This window comes from Amblyomma mixtum, chromosome 4, assembly GCF_055824585.1.
Source record: "Amblyomma mixtum isolate Tamu chromosome 4, ASM5582458v1, whole genome shotgun sequence".
Taxonomy (NCBI): Eukaryota; Metazoa; Arthropoda; class Arachnida; order Ixodida; family Ixodidae; genus Amblyomma; species Amblyomma mixtum.
Genome location: NC_143015.1, coordinates 89,202,938 through 89,226,773, shown reverse-complemented (window position 1 = coordinate 89,226,773; position 23,836 = coordinate 89,202,938). Strand labels below are relative to the sequence as shown.

Sequence of the window (23,836 nt, the reverse complement as noted above, 5' to 3'; positions counted from 1 at the left end):
AAAAAATCGTCGTGTACACTAAAACCTGGTTGGAGGAAAGTGCCCCGTGGATGCCCCTGCGCCCGCTGCAGGGGCGATCTTGTTTATTGAACAGCCAACTGCGCTTGCAGAGTGATGGGTGTGAGCTTGCAGCTGTAGCTGGCACCTACGGGGGCACTCAATAAAGATTTATCCTGACCCACTTTGTTGGGACTGAGAGCAACGCAGTTTGGAACATTTATTAGCCTTCCTCTACATAGGTTCCACACAAGAAAACACACTTATCTCTTCTTTCTATGCTACTCTAAACACTACGCTTGTAGAATTCGTCACGCTGCTCAAAAAGTCACTTTGTCAGTTCGGAAGTCAGTCTCATTTGCAAAATGCTTGCCCTTCAGAAATCACTTCATTGCTGCAAAGAGTTTGAAGATCGAAACTGCGAGGTTGAGTGAATAAGGGGAATGGGGCAGAATTTAAATTCCGCAGCAGCCTGCTTACATCTTGGCGATATGTGAATTGTGAATTGGGCATTGTCCTGCAGAAGACACAACGCTTTGATGAGCCTGCCATGTCTCTTGGTTTTGACCACCGCTGGTAATTTGCACAGCAGTGCAGCAGAGTGTGCCGCTGTAATCGTGGCACCCTAGCTTTGCTAGGAAGTCCCCAAAAACTCATAGTATGACCTTGCCAGGGGATGGTTCGGCACGTGCCTTCTGTGTAGGCGGTGAGTCCATATGCTTCGATTGTATAGACAATAATTTAGTCTCCGGATAATAGTGATGAACCCATTTTTTATCGTGTGGAATCAGTCTATTGATAAAGTCCTCCTAGTTTCTTTGGCACATCGACAAAAGAGCATGGGAACATCAGGCTCGTTCCTGCTTCTGGAAATGTGCGAGCAGCTGAGGAGCCCAGCGTACTGACACTTTACGCATGCGAAGATGGTCTTAAAATATTATTTCCACAAACCCCACGCTACTCTTGAAATTTTGGGCTAGGTCGCGAATGGCTACGTGAAGAGTTTCCAAAATGGCTTCCTCCGCGTGGGTTCATCGATAGAGGGGTAGGGTTGCCCTGCAACCGGAGCCGTTTCCACGGAAGTCCAACCACATTAGAATTGACGATGCCAGCTCTTGACTGCATCTTATGCTAGGGAATCTCCCCCCCCCCCCCCCCCCCCCCCAAAACGATCGTGAATGTCTTAGAACGCCTGCCTGGGCTGGAGCCTTTCAATTAAAGGAACTTGATGACAGCGCTGCATCCCACTTGGTCCATTATCACACTTAGTCCCACTTCAGCACCTGTAAGAGGAACACCGTTTTCAGTTCATATGTGCATATTGGCATGTAATCTATAGAGACGAATATTAATGCACCTGCGCAGTTTCAGCAGCCCGAAATAAATATAAGTGGCTCGGGGAAACCTTTAATGAACGTCCCTCGTATGTCGTAAACATGGGGTAGGGGTAAAGCGCGGAGAGGGGGTTGTGCTTGCTATCTGCAGCATAATTGTGGTATTCCCTAGAACGGCGGAATAGAAATAGACCAAGACAAGAGCTCATGGCCTAGCCAACCATGGAATTAGGTTTAACGAGAATATTTTACTCCTTTTGAGCACCCTGATCATAATAACGCTACAGAAATGCTGCTGATACTGGCCAGCATGGTACCGTTCAAAATGCGGTGGTGGAAGGACATCACCGTCACCAGATTAGTCCGCCCCACGCTGTTTTCAAGTGGACGTCGTGCGGAAACCACGGCGAACCTCACGTCAAAAGTGAAGTTTAACCTGAGGGCTGAGATAGCGGCATACCTAGTGCCAAACATAAAGCCGCATGTTCCAAATTCTCCGTCCAGTTGACATCCACTTGTGCTCAAGTTAAACGTGCAAAGCATTGTAAAAGAAACACACCTTCACGGCCTTGGCAGGTTCTGAAATGACGGCGACGCTACCGCAGACTACTGGCGGCAGTGCGTAGCGTTGTACATGTAAAGGCGATTCCCTCCTATCCTCGCTGGCTAACCGATGCGTCGACCCAAGAGTGGCTCAGATGCAAGGTTGGGTGAAAATTAAACATTTTGACAGAATTGGCTGTGTGGTTGGGCTAACTTGCACTACTTGAACTCTAGCAGATCTCAAAGCAAAACTTTTGAATTAATTAAAGCCAAAGTTTCGAAGCCGGCTTGGCGTTTTCTTATGGGGTACCTGGGGGTTGTTGCTAGCGTCGGTGGCTAGACGCCAGCCACAGCCCCCATTCACCTCGACTTAAGGAGCCGAGCCGGCTTCGAAACTTCAGGTTTAATTAAATAAAAATGTTTTGGGTTGAGATTCGCCGGAGTTATTACATGTTTGGGTTTGTGCGTGCCCCAATCTGAGATAAACAAGGAATTCACGAGTTTGTTGTGTAGCCCCCTTAGAAGGAGAGTAGCGATGAGTGCCGCCAAACAGGTTGTGGCACATATCTGCGGTTGGGTGTGTCCGAACGAACTCTACCGCAACACATCCGCGTCAACGTCTTTGTTGCTCAACGCTTCTAAGCAGTGAAGGGACTCGCGTGTTCCGGAAGGTGCCGTCATAAGACGTGCTACGCTTTTACTAAGTGAAACATTTCAGTGTTAACGTATCATAAGGGATTAATAACGAATGGGGCTAGTGGAAAGGACCAACCCAGATAACTATTATGGCAGTTGTGGCGTCATTACTCCAATTTTTACGACCGCCAAATGTGTTGCAGTATCAGCTCTAAATGAGCTGCGTTAGAGACTCGAATGACATTTTACTGTACCCTGGTGCCTTTGTGTCTTGTGTGTTGTCCTGGATATAACGCGGTACTTGAGCATTTAGTCAGTCTTCGTGTCGGTTAACAATATTCTCGCAGAAGTGCTATAAACGATAAATGAAGCAAATTCTTGACATTTTCAGAAAGCCTGTATCACTGGTCATGGCTACTGAAGAAACCTGTGAAGCTGATGAAGTACATATTCAACAACCCTATGAGTGACCTCACCAGAAAAGCAGCTGACGTGATTGAGTATCGGCGACAGAATCCGCAGGTCTGGGACCCTACTTAGTGTTGTGGCGCCTGAAGTTGAGAAAACTCATGATTTAAAGAAGTGGTTATTAAGCGAAAGGTACTGGGGAACCTAACTTGTTTTCATTTACGAATTGTAGCGCCACGGAGCAAGACAGATGGAAGGGAAAATTTGGGGATTTAATCAGCTCCTTTATTTTTCATCGGTGCTCAGTCGAAAATTTAATTGTCTCTCTCGCCGAAAGGTTCTGCTCAGATGTAGCCGAGTTTAGGCAGAAATTTTTTAGGCTTCGGTTTGTCGCGACGGGATAACCCCATTCCGTCCAAGAGGTGATCTGTTTATTGTAGGTAGCCGTTCTGGCTTGGTCAGCCAGTAGAATTTTGTTACAGAGAAAAGGCAGGTGCGATGCTGCCCTAGTTAGTTCTGGAGCTTTTTACTGAATTGACTACCTAATGTATTTACGTCACGTTTCATTGGAACATACAGCTTAGGCCCAGTACCTCCACATACCTAATTGTTTCCTTGTACGCTATTGGCTTGGCCTACCACTTTAAGCTACTTAATGCCGCATGGCACTAGCATGAAAGGCCATAGCCTTATTTTGGGAGCAATTTTTTTTATCTCCTTTCTCTTTCCGCGAAGAATTCTCTTAATTTTCTCCCTTCTCTTCTTTCTTCCCTTTTCCTTTCTATCTCCCTCCTCCTCTCTCTATCATTATTCAAGCTGTTTTGTTCTTCTTTCTTTTCTCCTTATTGCTGTCTCTTTGCTTTGTCAATCGGATTGTCATCAGTGCCAATCAGTGCCAATCAGTGCCTAAAACTACGACAGGCTTCGGTTACACGACGCGTCAGGGCAAGTTCTCACTAACGGTTCTGGCCGTTAAACTGAAACATGGTTTTCTTAGGTAGCACATGGACACTTGAAGCGCTGGGTTTAAAGGAATAAAATCGGTCGCCTTTCCGAGGCCCCGCGAATCTGGTTACGGTCGCGGGGATAACAACGACCACGTCGTTACTCTTCAGCTGGCCTTGGCTTGCACCTCGCGTTCCCTCGTTCTGGGCCCCTATACGCATGGTTAAACTAGTCCTAGTAATCACCTAGGCTTTGAGCGCTTGAAAATATAGTTCGGACAAGTTATAATTTCTCGCAGAAATATTCACAAGATGTGTCTCTCCGCTTTTTTGCCCTCAGCTCTTGATACCTAAAGACCAGGACACATCAAGAGACACAAAAGTTCTTTTTAAAATTGAACGTGGTACGCTTTTAGTTTGTAAGCTGGAGGAATACGTTGAGTTGTTTTCTGACTGATTGCGCTCTTACCAGCACATTTGCGTGCGTGAAAACTGCAACTGCCTGGTATGCTTAACAGTTCTTACAAAACAAACGTCTGGATGTTCAGTGCACTGTTGAATGTATACCGCTTTTTTATTGTAATTTAAGAAAAAAATTGACCAAACGCTTACTCTTGTGGTGATACAAATTTGAGCGACAGTAGTGCTCCCAAAAAATGCCGATGACTCTTGGAGTAACATGTTCCTGTTATCTCAGCGGTACAGTAACTAGTGGATGGGTTGTTTGATGGATGGACGTTAGGAACACCCCCTTTTAAACGGACCAGTGCCGGATGCTGCCGTTGTTGATATTTTTTTTTTATTAACCGATCTTTGAAACTTATAATCAAAGGTGAAAACCGAGGAAAAGATGGTAGTTTATTCTAATTTTTATTTAGATATCAATCTTTCGCGATTTCGGTACAGTGTGCAAATATTAGAGGTACTGTTTAGATATTTTTCTTATAGAGTTGTACGCTGTAACAAATTTGCTTTCGTGACAGTCGGCTTCGCCACAAAACGCATGGAAAACAAAACAGAAATTAGAAACATAGCCCATTCCATATGTTTTATTTTATTTTCCTTTTCTAGGTAAGACTACCCGACATGGCACAAATCCTTCTGGATGGTCTGGCGGGCAGAGATGATTCCCACACCAAAAGAGAAGGTAGTAATGACGACGTTTTCGGTATAACGCATTTAATGCATTACGAACTGAACAGTTCAGTTTAATGTCCCAAAGCGACGCATATAATATAAGAGAGGCTGTATTAACGGGCTTGGGATTATTATAGACCACCCAGGGTTTCGTTACCATACGCTGTCCTGGCTCTGCCCACGGGCGTTTTTACATTTCTCCCGCCACTTTCAAAGTAGCAACCGAAAGCCAAAACAACTGAGCCTTCTTTGCCATTGCCAGGGCCCTGTTTCCAATTTGAGGAAAGCCAAAACGGTAACGCCGGGATTGCTCAGAAGGCTGGAGGCGCAGAGATATGAAAAAGCATCTGTTTTAGTAACCGGTATTTTTTATGTGAATAGCTAAAGTACAGTTGATTTTGATTTCAAAAAGCTCACGGCAGGCCAGAGACGAAAGCTTGAATAATAAGTATGTGGCCCTAAGGCAAACAAAGAAAAAAAAACAAGAAGGAACTCAGGCAGCTTGCATTCAAAGACGCTGCAAAGGAACTCTACGAATCCAATCAAAAGCATAAAAAGGTGGCTTACATTAGCAATGGGCTTCGGTAGACTGGCTTCAAGTATCATGTGGATCTGATTAAAGCCAGCCTTACTTTTTAACGCACTGAGCGAAATTACAGAGCATTCGCATTATAAAAGTAATGCACATTGGCACCGACTTCTGTTGTGCTTACAGGTTGCAAGCAGTGTTCCCGATTAGCACTGGCACAATGCTTTGTTGACGCACAATGCACAATGTTGACGCGAGTTGAATTTTCTTGTTTGTGTTCGCACGACAAGGGTTAATTTACCCGCTCTTGTAACACGATGTTTACATTTTTGTAGGAATATTCACTTCTAATCAGCCAATAGTTTTGGTCTTCTTTTTCTTCTGAAGAATTTAGTCGAAGCATTTAAAGGTAGGAGCCAAAGCGGGCAGGTTGGGACATGGTTTCTTCCTGTCAAAGCCGACAGAGTGGGCCGCTTAGCTTCCTTTTGGGTTACACCAGGATAATCATCTGCATTTCGTCTCACTCACTGTTGGAACAGTGAAAGAGGCTGCAATACAGCCGCGAATCTTGCTCCTGGCTATCGGTATCGTGCATATGAAACAGCTGGAAACTCGCTCTCGGCCTTCACTTCACTCCAGTAGTAGCTATAACCCGGTGCAGCTGTACAAGTGCCTGCCTAGAACGTGCGCTTCTTAGGAAAATGCTGTGAACAGCTTTGGAAATTCGGCCATTATTATGCTTGCACGTAACGCAGCTTCCCTTTGAAAGCTAAGTGATGCCTTTAGTTTGTGTGGTGTCAACGTCAGTTTTTTAGCGGAAAGCTACGTACAACACATATATCTTCACAAAAATGTTTCGCCGTAGCTTGGCTCACTGATTAAAACACTCGACTTATGACCTGATGGCAATGAGACGTAATCTTAGCTCCGACTGCCGCCATTTAAACGGATGCGATACGAAAGAACGTCCATATGCTATGACAGGTATTTACACGCTAGCGGCTTTCAGGGGATGGAAACTTATCCAGAGTCCTCCAAACCAGCACCACTGGTCTATCCTGATTTTAAGCCCACCTTCTCCGTCCCCTCATTGCGCCGTATAGGTGTCCACGTTGGAAGCGGGTGTATAGACGAGGACGAGTTCAAGATTGCGAGTCGCTGCCGTTAATAACATGTTCGAATTTCCGTTGGAAACAGCAGGAACTAAAGCGGTTTAATAAGCGGTGTAACAAGTTCCCCGGAAGTGTTTTCTTGTTTGCTGGGGAAATCTTTACAGGCGGAATATCTCAGAATCGAAAACATTTTAGGAAAACTGAAAACTGCTTTGGGCTCTCATGTAAGTACTCCGTATTTCGCCTCATGCCCGTCCTGCATTCTCAGTCTTAGTAGAGTGGGCGCGATTCCAGGCTTACATAACCTGAGCCCACGTGCATCTCATTAAAAAAATTAGGACACTCGCTCATTTTGTGGGAGGAGTGCACGAAAGTTTTTCGTTTATTATTGCGGAAACTGTAAAACGTCATCTGAATCCTGAACGCGTAGCTCTTTAGAAAAACACAAACGACGAAACAGAGGACATATAGACGGTTGCTTTCTAGCGTTGGTCCCATCTACATATGTTCTGCTTTGTGCGCTGCCTTTTTGTAAGGCACCAGACATAATGATTTTAAATTCTTTAATCCTATTGGTCAGATAATGATCACATTATATTTGAGTAATGAAGGACGTAACAAGGCGTAGGTTACGACAGACGTGCCGTAACTGAAGCTGGTGGTGTGAAAAGTTGCTAAGAATTGCATCTCGCGCTATTTTTTTACGTCGTGGGAAAGCGATGAGGTTTGGAATTCATTACGTTGTTCCCGAAGCTATCACCTATCAGGTTAAACCATACTACGATATCAAATAGTGAACGCGATTTCTGAAAGAGTTGCACAGCTAGCTTATATATGGCTCGAACCGGCCTCGTCAAACGCCTTTAAGAGGAAGTTTATGCTTTTTATCATTGCCGCGGGGCGCTTACACCACTTGGTACGCTATAAAGGTCTTGAGGGTCAAGGAGAGAAGTCGTCTTCACTCTGTAGAGGCACGGAGCTTCAGAAATGCTGCAAAGGAACTTTTACACAGCTCAAAAGGATACCCTGTTACAAGCAGGTTTCAGAGTTTTGTTGCACACACCATACGCCACTAGAAGGTGAACGCCACACCTGTATATTACTTAGGGGGCATGCGAACTTCAGTTCTTTAAAAAGAGATTACCCTTGGCAGATGAAAATTTGAAACCGGAGGAATCGAACACCGGTATGCGTACTCGCTAACTGTGGTGTAAAAAGTGAACTTCATAGGTGCAGGCTTTAACATTAACATTCACACTTATGAGCTTTACACCAAAGTCACATCTATGTGGCCAGGAAGAGGGTGACTTCCTTTCGCCTACCTTGCACTTATTCGCATTGATCGGGCTATTTTCGATACAGTTCCTTTAATGTAATGTAATGTAATGTAATGCAATGTAATGTAAGTAATTTTTTCCTTCAAAGGTGCTTCTTAAAATATAGATATCAGCCTAAATAACACTACTGGATAGCTGAACTCTGCTTCCGTTGAAAACGCTGTCCCTGTCACTGCAGTTTAAGGCACATCAACAATTGCTCATCAAATAATTTTTGACGCTTTTGTTCTTGTATTTGGCGCGGTAAGGTGCCACTGACAGGGAGCGATGCCTTATTTCATAGTGCTAGCTTCCGGAACGGTTGGTTAATCCTGTCGGTGAACAGCACACCGCTTTGCGAAAGAAGCGAAAGATATATTTACTTCTCGATTATTCAGTGGTACACCGTTAGTTGGGGGTGCTGTCGTTCCAAATACACGCACGAGTCAGGCGAGGAGGCTAACGAATTGCTCAGTGTGAAAACTGGTGATAGGAAGAGGTTTGATTGGCCGAGATCCTCTTCAGATACATGCCTATTGATATGTATACAGGAGTGTTTTCTGTGGGGGAATAGGAGTTTGTGTACTTGTTCCTTTTATCATTTCATGTCCAGAGGAAATGCCAGAGAAGACCATAAATCTCCTGGCTTCAAACTGCATGGCCGTATTTCTTGCAGGGTAAGAATTTTTTGAACCTTCAACTAAAATCTGCGCAAATGAGAATGATATGTCGTCCCAAAAAGATAGTGGGACATATTCAAGTTGGCGTGTATCGATAGACTAGCAGGTTGTAATGAAAAACAGGCATATTTCTTTATAAAGAAACACGACACAAAAGATTAGACTCAGAGAAGATTTTCTCCAGTAATTTTGGAACATGAATATGAAGTAAGAACAGAAATATTTGCAGTAACAATAAAATTACATGTAGTATTGTGCTCTTCCTTGCAGTCGCAATCAAACTATAGAAAACACTTCTGAAAAGTCGTATTATACTATAAAAGATGTCTTGTCATGACAAAACGAGCCAACAATTTGCTTTATTTTGGCCACGATTTTGTTGTTTTGGTTACGCAGAGTTCTTTCGATACCAAGATTTTCAAAGCTAGAAAATACCAAACCATTAAAAAACACAAAACACGTATCGCCATCGCCGGGCATTTTTACAATAAAACTGCTGTGATGTCGCAGCAGATCGCAGGCGCTAGGCTTCACAACAATACATTCCGGAAGGAAGATCACAGAGTTCTTTTGAATCTGTGTTCAACTGAGCAAAGGGAGAAATATTTCATCTTTGAATTGAAGTTTCTCTTTAAAAATGCATCTTTTGTAGTTAAACACACATAAAAACAGCTGGGTGAGCCGTATTAGAAACAAAGGCTAGGCAAATTGCAAAAACCTCATTAAGCAGAAAGGATTAATAGATAGTTTTTGCACTCTTCGTCAAGAAGGGAAAAGTCTAAAACTCTAAAGAATGGAAAAGAAGGGAACATAAGAGCGAAGTTCATTGGTGTATGGATAGGGAATCGATTAGAAGTCCAAGGATGCTGACAAGATCAATTTACAATAGCTGACGAAAATTGAGGGTGTGTTACCACGTAGACCACGAAGAGGTGAATTTTCCTGTCAAATCGCCCGTATCGGCTAGGAATTGACGTAGAATTGCTCATTCTCCTTTAACTGTGAGTACGTGTTAGACTGTGCCTGAAAGTACCATTTAGAATACAATTTATCAGGATGGATGCAGAGCCAGCGATGGCGTATTCGAAGAGATAGGACGGCATTGGAGAGTGACGCATGCGCTTGACTTAACCCGTTGGTAAACGCGTGAAAATACTCGGGCACATCACTGTGTCGGCACGGAGGCAAGAAAGGACTCGGACGTCTTGGAAGAGAAAGTGGCTTATTTCAGCTGACATGTGCAGTTAAACGAATCCGAACTCAGGAGCGGTGATAAAAGCAAGTGGTCTCTGCGTTAGGCAAGTATCAGAATTACCGCCGCTATCTACCGTGATTAGCTTACAGGTCAGGATAAATTTTCGAGAGAAGGGCGCAAAACATGCCAGACATTATCAGCTGTAAATACTTCCCAGCGGTTGTAACCTTTGAAGGGCATTCTTACCAAGTTTCGCGTGGGAAAACCGAAGTCATAATGGCTGCGAAAAAATAACTTGGAAAAAAAAGAAACAAGTATTAAAACTTCCAGGCAAAAATAAGGTTCTCTTGCCCTTGTAATAACTTACTTGGAGGCCGGTGATAGAGGACGAGTTGAGGCTAGGAGCACTGCCACTTATTGACCTATGTCGATGAGATGTTCGCGCTAAGCTTGGTGTCCATATGGTCACCCAAAGCCGGCGCGACAGTGAAACATGCAGGGTACGTTACATCCCGGGCTCACTTTATTCACAATTAAACAGAAAGTGCGAAATTCGCGGTGTGTATTTTTATGAAGGCCTGCTTGTGATTACTACACAGAAAAAAATACGAGACTCCTAACACCTGCTATTCATTGATCCATTCAACAGCTCTGGTAGTGGCCAGCTGAGAGAAGTGTGTTTCATATGAGAGACGCATTGAGATCGCTGCGCTTCGGAGCGTGGCACCTCTAATTGCAAAACGAAATGAATTATAAACTAGGATGTTTTCAGTGCCTGTTAAAAGGTCATTTTGTGGAACTGGGAAAGGAACACTTCAGCAAAGGCATTTTCCGCTTGGGAGATCAACGCTGTCGCCGAATGACTTGTCTTTTCTAGTGACTTCACGTAGGCGGGCGCTCTAAAAACTGAAGTGTAAATTTATTAGCGTATTAGGCGCCTTTCCGCCATCGAATGTAAGCAGAGAGAGGCCGATAAACACGGGAATATGCGCACCATTTGACAAGCCAGTGTGATTCAAGCCACATCAGTGCACAACAGAGTTCTTTAGAGGCGACACGTTTCGCTTAAAGGTCTTTTTCAAAGACTGGAGATACTGAAACTAGTAGAGAGGTAAGGGTGGACTGTTTGTTGTCCGTAGCTTAAGCATGGGAGTGCGCCTCAGGCTGCGAATGACGCAGACTACATCATAAATGACCACTTCACTCCCACAGTAGGAGGAAGGTGTCTTATAGTATCCTCGTGCAGTCCTTGTCAAAGTGCAACCCCGAGCACCCTATCTCAGCATACTATATAGACAAAGTTCTACTCTTGAGTCCGCATCGGTTGGTTACGCAGCTGTGGTTGGCGGAGAAGGCCACTCTGGTGGTCTAAGCCACTGTAGTCCTGGATAAAGGAGACCAGTGGCTTCCCAGGAAGCAGATTTTATTTCCGGATGCAAGATTTGTAGCGCAACAGCGCAAAGCACGAAGCTACAGGAATATAAAAGAAGGGACACAGCGCTGACTAATAACAAATCAAATCAAATCTTGCCGAACGAATGTGCCCATCATTTGTGCCCATCATGTGGAGGCAGGTCGACAATCGACTACAAATTTACATCCACTACCTTTACCTGCCTGCAACTACCAGTAATGATTTCTTTCATTAAGCATCACATATGATATCCTGCCCTGGCGGTCGATTACCTGCTTTTGTCGTTACACATACAATAAGAGTTCACTTGTTGTCTAGGTTTCCGCACGTAATTATTTAGCTGGTGCTTGCTATCTAACCCTCGCAACACTCTTTCTGTTTCTTGATTTTACCTATTTCATTCTGCTTTTAACAGATCACTTTCATCCCATCAGAGTAGTTTAGAGCTTTACAACCACGTTCGGATAGAATTTTTAAATGTTGGAGTCCAAATCCTTTTTGATACTTTTATGAAATAACTGTCCTTTGCCAAGTATTATATTTAAAATTCCAGGTACGATACAACAAGGCTCACCATGACATTCTGGTTTTTCCTAATGGGAAAATATCAAGAAATTCAGGAAAAAATGCGACATGAAGTAATGGAAGCTTTCAAGAAAGAGGTGAGTTCTTTATTGGTGCTGTTTATTGTTAGCGTAGGCAGTCGAGACTTAGAAAACGGATGTCCGATGATCCGCTGCGACACTATGCCCGAAGAACGCGAAAGTGCCGTAATCGCCGCTATCATGATCAAATATTCCGCTATTAAATTAGCATTTTTACAAATAGTTTCAAATAATTTTTTCTTTGGTTACAAATAGTTTCCATCGTACTAGTAACAAATGTAATGTGATACAAATGTGATACCTTTGCAGGGGCATTTTCTGCAGTCTGAAGGAATTAGAAATATCTCTCCACAAGAACGCACAGATTTTGTTCAGTGTTTTAAAAATTATAACCAGGCACATTTGGTAGTGAAGACGAGTTTTGAAACGAAGCGCGGCTGTACAGCAGTGCACAAAAATCTAAAATTAGTTATTGAGATGTTCAGCCCAGAAATTTGTGATTCAGACTCATAATTGGCCTGAATGATTGTTTTCGTTCATTTTTTCTATTACGTTTTTCAATTATCGCCGGTACTTGGCCTTACCACTTTCTCGGAGAACCAGAATTCTTAAGAGTTTGCGTGACCACGCGGGAAATTTTTTATAACAGTTCAGATTGCTAAAGATTTTAGGTTACTTTATCTCAAAAGTTTGTACAAGAATTGCAAAGTTGATTCTCAAAAGTATCTCGAAAGGTCCTTCAGTGAAGAGTTTGAAAGGCATGGGAAGAAGCCCAACAAATGCTACCACTGTCATTCGCCTCACTATTGCTTTGCCCGTTATTTCTCAGCGTATCGCGTACAAAATAGCCGGTATAGATAGGAAAAGTATGTATTTATGCTCAATGACATATGCCATTCTGTGAGCACTTTACAGAGGCAGCCTTTTAAGACTATAATTAGGGCCCAAGTGCCAGGCACCAAAAATCCAGGAAGGCTACGGGAATTGAAGTCACTGCAAAAGCTGACCCTAGTTAATGAGATAACAACCTACAGTATCTGTGGTAGTACTACTGCATTTCTAGGAGCGGGGTGATTTAAATTTTGAGTATTTTTGCTAGTATACATTTCTGCGGAATTTTACTGCCCTTTGACACTGAGCTATCGTCAGAATTACTTTATTTACGCGACGAAGTATTCGTGTTCTTCCTAGTGAATCTACCGGATTTTTGTATTTCTGCAACGTACGGACCAGAGTGTGAGTAGGCCTCATGCTTACAGGGTAAAAAAGGCTTTTTTGTTTTGTTGTTCACTAACTTACATAGAACCGTGTAAATGAGAAAGCCCCCACGCCGGCAGACTGCCAAATTTTGGCATTAATTAAGCACGTGACAGGAGAGCGAAAAAATACTCCCTCTCACAATTGACCCTTGACGATTGTTTTCTAGGGGGACAGCCTGTCTTACCAAACGCTTGTAACACTTCCTTACACCAACCAAGTGATTTCAGAGGTTCTACGGATTTATCCACCGATAATAAAGTAAGCCTTTTGAACTTTTTTCAATTTGGTGCTGTATTATATTGTGACGAAGACGAAGCTGGCAGTGGCGCGGAACGGAGCGCCCGCGCTAGGCCAGCGGCCATTAAATCGTCTCATAGCCATCGTTCACCATGCCTCATTCTTCGGCTGGCCGCCGCGTTACATTTGGTGGAGCTGCTGGGGTCCCTTCATCGCCAGCCTGGTCACGGAGCTTCGGCGTCCTGGGCCTGCCGTGGACGTCGGCCGTGAGTACCTGGTCAGCGCCGCACGGCCGTGCCCCAGCCCGCCCGACCTGAACCGACCTCGCCGCTCACCCCAGCCCCGTCCCCCGCCCGGACCACACGACACGACGACCCAAGACCCCACCTACCCAAAACCCCACCGACCCAAGACCCCACCGACCCAAGACCCCACTGACCCAAGACCCAAACGTGAAGACACCGCCCCCCTGCCGTTCGGTGCATCCAGAGACCTCGGCCGTCAGCTCCTGACACCCTACGGCGCGGATGCTTCGCGGACCGGGACTCATTCTCTCATCTTTCTCATCGTGGCGGCCAGCACTGCACCATCTTCTACATATTGTTCGATCCTTCACTCAAGACCATCGCCATTTCGCCGTCTGTTCGTCACCGATCGGGACGATCGCTCGGAGGCCCCGGGTAGTGTGACGAAGACGAAGCTGGCAGTGGCGCGGAACGGAGCGCCCGCGCTAGGCCAGCGGCCATTAAATCATCTCACAGCCATCGTTCACCACGCCTCATTCTCCGGCTGGCCGCCGCGTTACAATATTTTACAAGGTACCCATGTGGGTTAGTTGGTGTATATCAGACATAACTTCACCAGCGAAAGAACGAGACACCACGAGAAGAACACAGGACAACGCTGCCTGTGTTCCAGCCTTGTCCTGTGTTCTTCTCCTCCTGGTGTCTCGTTCTTTCGCCGGTGACTTAGTTATGTCTGTATTATATTTTCTTGTTGAATAACAAGAAAATATTGTACTCATCTCCTTTGAGGCGAGTGCGCACCCGTTAATGCAGAGAAAAAATTGAGACTGTGAAGGTGAGGTAGGCACGAGCTCCAACGAAAGCACCAGAATTATTTTATGCTATCAGCACAGTTAGTGCTAGCTAATCCGTTAAGTGTCTCCGTGGAGATTTAATTCAGGCGTAACAATGAAATTCTGCCGCGCGAAATGAAAAATGAATAGTTGGACTCTCATTAATATGAACTCTCTTCATTCGAATATCCTGCTTATTCGAGCTATAGCTCTCGTCCGGCAAACGTCAAAGGCATCAAAAAGCAGTCTGATTAATTTGATCTCAGTTTAATTGGAAAAACATATCTTGCTTGTATATATGTAACTTGTGGTGAGTTGACGGTACTCCATCATTTAGGAGGTTGTAGAGGTATTATTAAAGTGTTTCTAAGCTCAACATTGGTGTTGTATATAGTTTATTACTGGCGGCAGCATGCTTGCATTGAACATTGGGTCGCATTGCTGTGGCGACTTATATTCCCTGGGTGGTAAAGCTCGTGGACCATTGCAGCTGTTGTAGACGGCAAGCACGCGTGTAAATTGAGTGATGTCATTTGCTCTTCCAAGAGGAGATAGTGATTAGTGTTTCACTGTTCTCTCGGCAGTGCTATTATCAATTTAACGTTTTTAATTCATCTAACGTTTTTAAAACATCATCGCGCTACACTATGGCTCACTGATATGTTCTGAATTTGGAAATGTTTGGTATTGTCGGAAGATGGAGAGCGTGAAGGTTGAAGAGAAAAGCATTATGGCGTTTGATAGCCGTTTTTCGTATGCTGCATCTCAACAGTGTATTCACCCCGTTTTTGGTAACTGGTGACGAATCAAGAAGCTCGAATGACTTCTTGATGGGCAATTTAGATTATATGGTTCGAACAATCGTCTTTGCGCAGGTTCACAACCAGATGTGCGGACGAGGACTACCGTTACGGCACATACCTCATCAAGAAAGGAACTTCGGTAATGGTGCCTGTGTACCAGCTGCACCATGATCCACTCTACTGGACTGAGCCAGAAAAATTTGACCCCGATAGGCGAGTGCTGTCACTTTTATTTTTGAGTACTGCTGGAACATCAGCGCGTCTTACTCTGAGGGGAGGATTCACGTCGACAGCTGGAGCAAAGGAGCATCTGTATTCGGTCGGTGGGCGTAGAAACAAATTAAACCTAAAGGTTTGCACAGCTACGATCGTTTAAAGAACTCTGGTTTAGACCCACAGTAGTTATACCGCCTTGCTCGACATCGATAAAAGAAAGAAAATGCCTATTCGGTGGGTATTTAAGAAAAGCGAACACGCCTTGTTGGAAGATTGTCAAGGATGTAAGGAAATAGTGGCTTAGTGGACTGAGCGTCCGCCAAACACGCTGGAGTTGCTGTATTCGATCCCCAGTGTCGCGCGTACTTCTCATAAAGTGGGTAAAAGCTTGCCCCTGACCTGGTACTAGGCTTCTCTGGGATCAGATGCTTAGGAAATAGGTCCAAGAACCTACTTTAAGTAGACGATAAACAGCATGTGCATTACCCTCAGGGGTTGAAGCTGCCCTTGCGCCATTAAAAATCATCGTCACCAGCAAAATTGTTAGGGTTCATCCGCACCGTTTTGATAAAGACGTTTTCATACAACCCTGAGCAATTATGACTACAAGCGAGCAGCCGCGGAAGCAGGCGAAAGATAGTTGTGAACTTTGGAGTTAAACGTCCTGAAGCGACACATCGGCCAGGACGGACGCCGTTATGAAGGGCTCCGAAATAATTTAGACCAGGGGCGGGTCGTTAACGAGCGCTGTCATGGCACAGCACACGGGCCCTTATGCGTTTCGCCTCCTTCAAAGCGCAGCCACCGAGGACGGGGTTGAACAAAGCAAACTCCTATTGCGTGAAGTTATGGTCTTGAAGGAAGGAAATTTTTGAGGTGGCATTTTGACCTACACTATGAGTTCTTCGTAAGTGGAATGTGTGTAATGGTCGCGCGCTTTTCATCCAGCGTATCTATAGGGGCGTTTTATATAACCTGGTCATGGCAAACCATCGCTATCACCACAGCATCGCCGCTGAACGACTGCGATATCAGTCAGGAACAATGTGTCAGTGGAAGAAGACGAATGGCGAACACATTCTGGTTGTGCTGTTTGGCCGGAGACACATAAGAAGACCTTATAGAAAGCAAAGAAGGAAAGAGTCATCATTCTGAAGCAACCGCAAAAGTAGCATTGCTATTTCATGTCCGCATGCCTACCAGGCTTAGGCCAAAGATGGGTTTGGCTGCGGCCAACACAGTAGTAGAATATTGTCGAATGAGTACCAACTGAGGAAAGGAGCTTGGTATCGGTCCACGTAGCTCACTGCGATTTAAAAAGTAGCACAGATTCCAATTTCTTCTGAGGAATGTGTGAGACTTGGGAGCATTGCGTTGGTAGCACATCCTTGTCAAGAACGCGGAACGTCTTCGCAGAAAGTTAGGAAGTGTAATATAAAGAGGTAAGAGATTGTTAATGGTATATATAAATATACGGCTTTATAAATACAGTGACAATGTTAGCAATAACAGTGGCAAGTGGCAACACAAAATGCGAAATTTCAAATTTGATATGCACTCTCTCAGCCAAGGGAGCTTCGTTAGCGGACATGGCTAGACAAAAGTTACGAGACATAAAGCGCGACTACATCTAAGGAGAATCGTAAATGACAATTTCACGTCGTCGCAATTATTCCAAAAATTAAAAGAAATAAATTTATTTGCGACACAGCACGAAAATAGCGCTGACTTCACACTATTTGCCATTTTGTCCGTGACTCAGAACGCTGCAAAAATTCTAATGACGCGAAACGTAACAGAACAGGAAAGAGCAATTCTGCGTTATCGATTCGCCTGAGGTCTTTTTGTCCCAGATGCTAGAATCAAGCAATCTTGAAGTGATGAAGAATTGAACCTAACATTTACCTCGCCTCCGCCACAATTGTGAAATGGTGTCCTGAAGCAAAATGGGCGTGTTTGCTTCAAACACTGCGTGAAGAAAACGAGTTTGAGCCGCATATGTATTTTCAATCATGACGTCTACCCTAGGCTTTCTTATAGACTGCACCACACATGCAATGTTTGACAGAGCCGAAAAAGCGCTTCCCTACTACCGACACTGCACTGCGGCATTCTTACTCAATATCCGACGACTGAATGTAATAGGTATTTTCTTGCCGCACTAGAGGCCAGCAAGATTAATCTCAACGGTGACGGATGCCGCATTCTCTAAATTCTTAAACAAATAAAGATGCATGGTATGTCAGGTAGCGACTCGTCCAAGTTTCTACCCTTGTAACACCGTTACCGACTCGCCCAGGTTTCTACCCTTGTGAAATAAAGATACACGTGCTCGTACTGTGAGAGAGGTCATCGTGATTTTGTTTGCTGAGAGTAATATACTACCTACAACCAAGCGAATCTGTAAACAGCCACTCATTGTAGCGTTAACAAAGATTAGTGCAGGTCTTTCTGATACATGTTTGGCCACAGGTTCAGCCCTGAAAACAAGGCCCTCATTGACCCGGTAGTGTACCAGCCCTTTGGAATCGGGCCCCGGATATGCCTTGGCCAGCGTCTGGCACTCGTTGAGCTCGCAGCCGTCACTGCAGAAGTGCTGCGGCACTTTCGGATCACACTAGCACCCAGTCAGAAGGTAATCCTAGCTCCTTTTTTCTAGGGACTAGAACGAGAATATTTATTTTTCAGATATTGATGTTATTAAAGTGAACACAAACGGACAGCGGAGAAAAGAGGCTTCTTGGGATATAGCGAAAGAAGATAACAGAGGTATGCCGCGTAATATCCGCTAATTTTTTCAATGAACACAGGGATTGTTCAAAAAGAACAGCGCGAAAAGACAAGGACCACAGGAAGATACACAAAGACAAGCGCTGACTTTCAACTAAAGATTTATTGCTCGGAACGTGTAAATAAATACATCCGGTTCTAAGCAACAAAAGGAACAAATAGAGGTGATACACACTTCTCCACGCACACAAAAAATACCAAACAGATACAACAGCATTACTTCCTTGCAGATAGAAATTCTAATTCTTTCTTTGACAACGATAAGGAGGGACTACTGATACATGCGTCATTTAGACGGGCGATTTCAGCGGCTTCAATGATTTCTCGAGTCAGCGTATTGGGGTGTCTACTTAACACTTTTGTTTGTTGGAAGAATGGTGGACACGTTTTGCTTTCGCAATCTCGGCAGTGGATGCCGAGGTGCCCTTTAACAGTATTATAAACAGTGATATTATGTTCTCTCAGGCGCTCGTTCAGGCATCTGCCCGTCTGGCCAACATACTGTTTCCCGCACGAAAGTGGAATAGAGTAAATGACACCTTCTTGGCATTCAACAAACTGATTTTCATGCTTTATGGAACACTTTTTTCGCGTGAATTCATCATTTACTTGTTTACACAGTTTTCCAAGCTTTTCGGGAGCCGAAAAAACAACTCTTACTTGAGCTCGGCTGCCTATCTTTTTTAGCTTATGGGAAAATTTATGAATGTAAGGAACAACTGTTGTCTTTTCTTTTACCTTGGCAGACTCTGTCAGATCATGCTTGTTGTTTTTGCTTAAACTTGCGAGCATCGATTCAGAAACGGACACGAGCAGTTGCTTGGGATATCCTGCCTTTACAAGGCGATCAGTTTGCTGGTTGAAACTGTCTTGTTGAGGGATTGACCGAAGCGATATGGCCGCCTTTAGTTCCTGTCATTAGTAGTAATTTGGGACAGGAGTGCCTAGTACTATTGGCTTCCGCCAGGAAACGCAGGCCTTCCAACTTTCATAATTAGCACTCTAACAACACCCGTGATGAAAGAATCAGAATGACTGAGAGGCTGCCTTGAAGCGCCAGGCTTAGCCGCACTTATTTGGTGGAGTTCCAAATTCCTTCATTAGTTACGAGGAATTTGGGACATCCGACGTGCAGCGTCGGGTATTGGTCCCGACGCTGCACTTGTGTTATGAGAGACGCCGTAGCGAAGCCGGCGGCTTCATTTTTACTACTTGGGGCCCTTGGACATGCAATGATTTATAGCGAAACACACTGGCAGATTTATATTCTACCCCCACTGAAATGTCGCCGGGAATTCACCCAACAATCGTCCCCTCAGAAGCCGAACCTCGTATCCAATGAGCCATATGACTGACCCATTAATGCCTGCCAGGTTGACTTCAAGGCCTATCAGAAAATGGAACATGAGAATTCAGACGTAACAGTGAGGTGTGCTTGTGGCGTATTAAGACTTCAGCTGATTAAAAATCTGAAGGAGAGGCGACCTTAGGATTAGTTTTTTGACCCGTGACAGCGAAAATGCTTGTTTTTGAAAAGAAAGTTGTTCGGAATATGCGTGGGGGAAAAAAGTGCACTAAAAACTTTTACGCCTACCGGCAACACTTAAAAAAACTAGATGCCAACTGGCTAGATGTCAAATGGGTAGCTGCGGCCCTCGGCGTCTCTAGTGGTCCTCCGCTCGCTTATTGAAGCTCGGGCATCAGTCGTGAAACTCGCTGCGCGCCCGCAAGCAGAATAACGGGGAGGGCTACCCCACGAGACGGCACTGGTGTCACTCTTTATCTTTCTGTGCCGCCGCTCCGAGGGAGGCCGCGGTGTTTAGTTGCAGTGATCAGACACAAACAAGAGGCTAAGAGGATGCTCGGCGACTCGGGTCGGCGACAGCAAAAGCGAATCCCACATCGTAGCATTCATTTTCATCAATCAATAACAGATTATTGATGTTGTACGGAGCATGTTATGTTTGGTACCAACTAGCCGCAGAAGCGCTTCTCTTGACAGGAAATAGTTTGCGAGGGCAAAGGAAACATTTTGCGGTGCGTCGAAATATCTGCACCAAACAAACAATAGCAGCAATATTTCTTGCATAGATGCGGACGGACCTATTCTGGAAAGTAAGGAAAAGCGCTTGAAACTACATATCCCAGCAATAATAATGCAGCTTTATTTAATTAATGATTTCAACTAACGACAGTGTTTGTTTTGTTTTTCACAGCCTGATCTGGAGCTGGACACGTACTCATTCCTGGTTGTGCCAAAAGAGGAAGTGCGGGTACAACTCTACGGATTGAAGAGTGACCAGTAAAATGGCTACTTGGTCCTTGCGCCATCAGCAAATTGCGCAACAGGCAACAGAGCTGCTGTATAAGTTTGGTCCTCCTTGCTGTATAACTTGAGGCAAGAACGCTGTAGCGCGACGTTTCAGCATTCTCACATCAAGGCAGTGGCACGCCTTGAAGCTCAATGTATATTTGGTTCGAAACGTCAGGTGATAAGAAAAACTGAATATTGCTTCGTAGGCCCGTGTTTTTATCACCAAATAACTGTGAATAGGCGACCTGCAGTTCACAAGGACGCTGAAATCGCTGCACTGGGCGCCTAAAAATACTGCCGTCAACTGCTCGGGCGTTTAAAAACTCGAGAGCACAATCTGAAGCAATAAAACGTACCTTTGGATAACAGCATTCCTTGCCTAACTGATCTCGACACTGGCGTAATTATTTAAAAAGGTCTTGCACATGGAAGGAGCATTTCCCAAAACTTCATAGGGCCGCTTTGTCGTTTGTTTCAGCATGCCCTTCCGCCCCGACGCGTCCTCCCCGTTCTCCCCCCACACTCACCTTTTTTTTTCTCTCTTTGTCCAATTTATCCTTCTACTTTTACCTTATGCCCTGCACACCCTGCTCTGCTAACATTTCTCGGGAACCCTTGGCTTCTGCATTCCTTCCCTACTTCCCTTCGAGCTTTCTGTGAACTCGCCTCTATTTTTTATTTGTCCGTCAATCTCCGTTTTGAATTTGTCACTAGGTACCCTCCCGTGGTACCTAGTTCCATCATGCAGCTTAACTGCTTTATCTGAGTTTTTAAGATAAATGCAACCAGTCATAACAAGCCACCTGTTGGAGCTGGACACACACTCTTTCAAGCCCACGGGCTCTCTCACTCGACGCTCCCCACCCCGGATTCTTTTCGGCTGAGCTGCTCTCTTTCTTTTCACAGTTTTGCAGGTCAACCATTTAATCTTTTTTCCAACCACCTTGACTCGACAAGATTCACTCTCCTCATCCTAACAACTTTCTCACATCAAAACACGCTTCTAAGAGGGTTGTAGCAGTATCGTTGCTAAGCATCGGCTGATCTCCAAGTGATTTAAGGGAAAATGGCTCCTGCTTCGCCCATGTGTGATTTGCGAATAGGTGCCCTTTCCTATCGAGTCGAAGCATGAGAGGTGCGTGCTCGCCACCGTCCGCGCTGCTCTGCGCATTTCTCATATTTACTGATGCGCGCAGACCTGACGCCCGAAGACTCCTGCGATTCCACTGATGCGAACTGACAGGAGTGGTTATCGTTGGCCGGTCAGGCGCCTCAAGCGGATCCTTTTGGAGCAACAGCAGGTACACATGGACATAAGCCTACAGCTGCTCCTGACGCAATGCAATCATTACCCTTGGTGGTCTTCGAAGGTACCTTGGTATCTAACGTTCTCTATGAAAAAAAAATGCGAGCAGCGTACTCGATTACCTGAAGAATCATACTTTCAACTGCGCAAAAAAACACGGACACAAGGTAGAAGGCACGACAGGAGCGCAGTGTGTCGTGCTCTCTTATATAGATTTATATTAAGCATATCGTGCGCCATCTATGGTAACCCATTCTCAGTAAGCTTTTTAATCTCATCTGCCCATCTAACACACTGTCACCGTCTGTTACTTTATTTCTCTAGGAACACATTTACCCTAGGAGACGGTCAGTTATCTGCTCTCTGCATTATATGGAGAACTTGTACAGACGCATGTTCCCCAGCATATACTCTTTTATCGGAGTGCGCGGCTATTGGCATTTACCAGATATGCATTTTACTCTTCGATACAGGCATTGAGGCAAAATCACTATCACATATTGAGTTACCTCTACAGACGGTAGAGCACGATACTGTTCTTAACTGAAGTGCGTTATTTCATTTCATTTCATTTCATGAAATAAATGGAATGAAATGAAATGAAATGAAATAACGGCGGCGATCAAACCGAAGTGGTAATCTCCGAGTTCTCGAAGGCCTACACACAGCACGGGACCTGAGACGTTGTACCGCTCTTAGGCGCAGTTTGTATGAAGAAAGTAAACCACTATTTCAGTTGCGGGCGCAAAGTTGTGTGTTTTACTAGACAAGTGATGGCAACCAATCACAAAATAGAATGGGGCAAAATGTCTGGCTTGCGCTGACCTCCGCCATAGTTACCCGGGAGCAAAGAAATACACAGGAGTCCGAGAAAAAATGCCGTATTTTACAAAAATTTAAAAAGGCAACTAGAAAGAAGAAACAAAGGATATCTGAGGGATTTGAAAATGACCACACCACGCTTATGCGACAGATGCGTCATGCCTAGCATACCAGTAACGCTGGCAAACGCTCCTGACAGAGTGCCTTTCTAGCTGGAGGTCTCAAGGGTTATTGACTAGCCCTTACCAAGGAAACCGTCTTCTGCCGATGCACCCAAAAGATATTCTGATTATGCCTGCAGACCGATAATTCCGGGTTGCCAAAAATAACCTCCTTGAGGACGTGTTCGAAATAGCGTTCAAAACAACTTGACAGTAAATTTTTATTTATTTATTTATTTATTTGCAGATACTGCAGACCATACATATACATGGCCCAGGCAGGAGGGGCATCCGCGCCAAATACATGAGTACACATTAACAAGCATGCAGCTGGTCAGAAACAAATTTCACACAAAAATTTCATAACGAGCGAAGTACAATTAACAGCGCAAGAATTGACGCTCCAGTTCTTTAACAAAGTCACTGGCTGCGAAAGTGTGCGAAGGCAGGGAATTCCATTCACTGGTAGTTCTGGGAAAAAAACTATGCTTATAGGTATTAGTTCGTGCAAAAATTGGAGCCAAGGAGTGAGGGTGTGTGTGTCGAGTTTTCCTGGTGCAATGTGGCTTAACACAGTCTGGCATGTTTAACCTCAGCGTACCTGAGATGCAGTTATGCAAAAAAGCGAGCCGACTAATTTTTCGACGGGATTCCAATGTTTCTATACTATGTTGCCGCATCAATAAGGAAGGAGAATCGTGCCTTTTATATTTGCTAAAAATAAACCGGACAGCCTTTCTTTGGACTCGCTCGAGCTGCAATATGTCCTTCTTATTGTGCGGATCCCATACGATGGAGGCATATTCGAGCTTGGCTCTAATGCAGGCATTATAAGCTAATAGCTTAACTTCGACAGGTGCACCTTTAAGTTTCCTCTTTAGGGACCACAGCTTGCTAATAGCGGAAGAACAAATGGCGGATATGTGCGGAGACCAAGTTAGTTTATTTGTTAGCGTCACACCAAGATATTTATGCGTGTCTACTTCTGTTATAATATTG

General features: G+C 44.6%; 1 protein-coding gene across 1 annotated transcript in view; it reads left to right on the top strand.

Annotated features, from left to right (window-relative positions):
- The window catches only part of LOC149347347 (cytochrome P450 3A6-like), a 46,156-nt gene extending 25,409 nt beyond the window's left edge, over positions 1 to 20,747 (top strand). Inside the window, exons 7-14 of the mRNA XM_089585559.1 lie at positions 2,902 to 3,032; positions 4,934 to 5,009; positions 8,570 to 8,633; positions 11,799 to 11,907; positions 13,277 to 13,368; positions 15,301 to 15,441; positions 17,917 to 18,079; positions 20,451 to 20,747. Of these exons, the coding sequence (XP_089441685.1) occupies positions 2,902 to 3,032; positions 4,934 to 5,009; positions 8,570 to 8,633; positions 11,799 to 11,907; positions 13,277 to 13,368; positions 15,301 to 15,441; positions 17,917 to 18,079; positions 20,451 to 20,540 (866 nt within the window). The 3' untranslated portion in view covers positions 20,541 to 20,747. The remainder of the gene's footprint in view (positions 1 to 2,901; positions 3,033 to 4,933; positions 5,010 to 8,569; positions 8,634 to 11,798; positions 11,908 to 13,276; positions 13,369 to 15,300; positions 15,442 to 17,916; positions 18,080 to 20,450) is intronic.
- Positions 20,748 to 23,836: the final 3,089 nt, after the last annotated feature.